This window comes from Pteropus vampyrus, unplaced genomic scaffold, assembly GCF_000151845.1.
Source record: "Pteropus vampyrus isolate Shadow unplaced genomic scaffold, Pvam_2.0 Scaffold264, whole genome shotgun sequence".
Classification (NCBI taxonomy): Eukaryota; Metazoa; Chordata; class Mammalia; order Chiroptera; family Pteropodidae; genus Pteropus; species Pteropus vampyrus.
The window spans coordinates 772,279-776,002 of record NW_011889045.1 but is presented as its reverse complement, the minus strand read 5'-3'; the positions used below and the strand labels follow the sequence as shown (position 1 = coordinate 776,002).

At 52.3% G+C, this 3,724-nt stretch overlaps 1 protein-coding gene across 1 annotated transcript in view; it reads left to right on the top strand.

The window, feature by feature from the left end:
• LOC111729502 (CUB and sushi domain-containing protein 1-like) overlaps positions 1 to 3,724 on the top strand; it is a 920,340-nt gene that overhangs the window by 150,496 nt on the left and 766,120 nt on the right. Inside the window, exon 2 of the mRNA XM_023520436.1 lies at positions 1,123 to 1,214. Within this exon, the coding sequence (XP_023376204.1) occupies positions 1,123 to 1,214 (92 nt within the window). The remainder of the gene's footprint in view (positions 1 to 1,122; positions 1,215 to 3,724) is intronic.

Below are 3,724 nucleotides of genomic sequence, written 5' to 3'. Positions count from 1 at the left end.
GGGAGTGCGGGCCCTGAGCGGCAGCGACAGAGGCTCTGAGAAGCGATGAGTGGACGGGCCGTCGTAAGGGAGGGCGTGGGCCACATCCCGCGATGGTGCCGTTAGCTGCGGGCAGGCGGGTGCAGGGGCCTCTGTTCTGGAGTCTGGCTGGGGAAGAGGACCATGATGTGCTGTCTTGATATGCGTGGAGGTCGATGCAGACAGAAGGAACAGAGGTACCATGCGCCGCAGAGCCAACGCGTGTCGCGGTCAGTGTCTGTGAGCCCAACGCAGGGGACGTCAGTCCCCCGGCCCCTCTGCTGCGGAGATGCTAATTCTCCTATGGGTGCTTTCTCTCCCACACACCGGGGACCGGGCCGCCCTTGGCCTTGGCGCCCTCACGCCCTTAGCACGCCACCTCGACCGTGCCAGATGTTCGTAGAAGGAACACGGGCTCACCCAGCGGGTGCTGCCTTGGCAAGCTGACCCACTCAGCAGCCGTCTCGGCAGCTCGTGGGATGCTGCCCCCTCCTCACGGTCAGTGTGATTGAAAAGATGATGCACAGACGAATCTTCAAACCTGACCTTCTGCAGTGGCTCCTCCAGGCTGATCACCTCCAGGAGAGAGGAGAAAAATGCACACGCGCGCGCACACACACACACACACACACTTCCTGATGTGTGTGTCTCACAAGGAGAGATACAATGGATCTATTAATCAAATCTAACCACGAAAACGGTTCCGTTTTAAAGCTTTCCCATTTATTCTCTGCGTGCTGAGCACGGCCGAGGGAACGTTATTCCGGTCTGCTGACCGTGTCTGGTGATTTCCGGCAGCGAGGAGGCAGTGACCCTCTCTGGAAGCTGGCCGGCCACCTGTCGCCACATCCCTCCTGTTCTTCCCGAGCGCCAGCGTTTCTGCTGTACGTCCGGAGTTATCACAATAAACCTGTATGCCACATGTTAATGTTTTCTCCTCGAGAAAAGTTTCCATTTGATTAGACAAATAGACTCGACCGTAATGTATGTTTCTCTTTGTGGGCAGATAAACAGCATCAATTGGGGTTAAAAGCAAGATCTAGGAATTTTCCACGTTAGTGCTTTCCCAAGGCTAATTTGGCAATCCGCACTGTTCTTCACCAGGGAGTCATCTAATCACCGTAATGGCAAGAGGATCGACTATTTCACCGAGGAGGGGAAGGAAAGCACAGCGAGGGGAGAATACCGTTTCGTAGGTACAGAAATCACGCCACCAGCTTCCGAGAGCGGATGCTGTTTCTCCAGCCGGTTTCACATGAGCGGTGCTTCATGCCACACAGTTTTGCTCTGCGGTATTTGCCCTCATCGTGTTGAGAATTATTGGTGGAGAAACAGCATCCAATGTGTGCACGCACAGCGGAGCTTCTTGACAAAGCCGGAGTCAGGAGGAGCCAGGGCCGGTGTTGTTTGTATGAACCTGCTCCGTGAATATGGTTCTTCCATAAGCAGAGTCTTGCCGGGTGCGGGGGGTGGAGGGTCCCAAACACAGCACCACCACACGCAAGTGCATTCTTCACCTCTTCGAAGAAAGGTTTTGTTACTCAGCACATGTGACAAATCATTTTCCTTCGTGTTAGAAATGTTTGTGTATCTGGATTGCTCAACCAATTATTGCCACCCGTTGTTTGCGGGTTGCCTGGAGTGTCCTGAATCCTATTGACACTTGTCATGGTGCTTTTGGTAGCGTAAACTCATGTACATTCAGATCACCTCAGATCACGTTTGCATAGTGATAGAGCGACACCATGTCATGGACAGCTGCTTACAACGAGGGTCAGCTTTCTGTCCCGTTTGAAGAAAATAGACCGAAATATGGCATGGGCTACTCCTGGAGTTGGCACTTTTCATTATAATAATATATTTATGTACAAATGGTTACAATATCACAAGATCACAAGGTAGCTAGCTCACAGGGCATGTGCTGTGGACAGAATGGTGGCCTCCAAATTTGTACGTTAAAGTCCTAAGCTGCGGGGAGGTGGTATTTGGTGATGGGGCCTCTGGAAGTTGGCCAGGTGTGGATGAGGTCCTGAGGGCGGGACTTCAGGACGAGATCGGTGCCCTCGTAAGAGGAGATGCCAGAGAAACGCCCCCTCTGTCTCTCTGTCTGTCTCTCTGTCTCTCTCTCTCACACGTGTGCGCGCGCGCACACACACACACACACACACACACACAGGAAGCTGGGAAGTGGGGACCAAGCTCTCTAGCACCTTGCTCTTGGACTTCCCAGCCTCCAGAACTGTGGGAAGCGTGGGTCGTATTAGCTGACCCGTCGCCGGCACCTCGCCATGACCGCCCTACCAGAGACAGCGTGTTTGCTCCTTGCCTATCCCAAACACACCGTCCCCTTCCCCGCTACATGGCTCATAGGAGAAAAAGTGTTTCCTCATCAGCCACAGTCTTGATTGCGTCGTGAATCGGAGAAAGTCTGCTGTTCGGTGGGGTTAAAACCACGAGCAGCATCAAAAGGCGAATGAGCGCGGAGGCAGCGGCTGGGCCGGAAGCCGCCCTTCTCCGCGAGCTGACAGGTGGGACGCGTGAGGAGACGGGGCCGGGACAGGGGGAGGGGGCTGTCCTCTGGGCCAGTCACTGTGAATGGCACGCGAGAAAGTGGATCTCTAAACCTCCCCTAATCAGAAAGGTCCGTCTGTCCTACACTCGGTCACACGGATACCCCAAGCAAGGTTCCCCGGTCACAGAGGCCTTGTTTTGTTTTGTTTTGTTTTGTTAAAGAGTTTCTAAGAAATAAATTTACCTGCCCTTGGTCAACACTTCACAAATTTTAATGCATCTTCTGCTGAGCATCTCACGTATTTATAAATCCTTAAACGCAAGATTTTCGAGGACAAAGGATCATGGGACATTGGTCTCTGCTCTCTTGCATGAGTTCTAGAAGCCTCGGGAGCCCAGCGAGGGTTTGTAATTCAGCTTTTTATACACTATCCTTCTTGGATGTTCTTCCAAAGGTTTCTCGCTGAATCATTCTCCTTGTGGACAAACAGTTCAGTGCCCCTACCTTCAACCCTGAGAACAAGAGCAAACACTATGGAAAGGTGGTTTCATAAAATAAGCAGCAGACATTTTCAAGTCGGAAAAAAGTTGACGGTCTCAGACCCTAAAATTTTAAGGAGTTTGTTCAGTCGTAAAAATGTTTCCACAGAGAAATGCATCGCGTCTGTCCTAATGCATCCAGATACCGGGAAAAACCACTCCGACGGGCGAGCGCGAAAGACAGCTGAGCAACCTAAGGAACTAAATTAGGAAAAAGGCCAACATGGTTTCAGAAAGCGCGACACGTTAGAAGAAAAGGGTGAGCTGAGCAGCAGTAGGAGTGTGAGGGGAAGACGGCAGAGCAGCAGCAGCAGCGGCTCGAATGTGCTAGAAACGCAGAGGTGGACACCAGGAAGGTGGCGAGCACGGTGGAGACACACCGCGCGCACGCGTGGGCACGCTGCTCAGGCACGAGGAGGACACTGGGAACTGACTCGTTTTATTATTTTTTAATTTCATTTTATTAGTTTCAAGTATACAGCACATGGGTTAGACATTCATATAGTTTATGAAGCGATCTCCTGATGACTCCATCTTCCCTCGGGCTCTCCCCCCAGCCACTACCCTACCGCTGACTGCATCCCTGAGCTGTGCTCCACACCCCCGTGCTCCCCGTCCCCGTGACCATCCATCAGCTACTAATTTGTACTTCTTT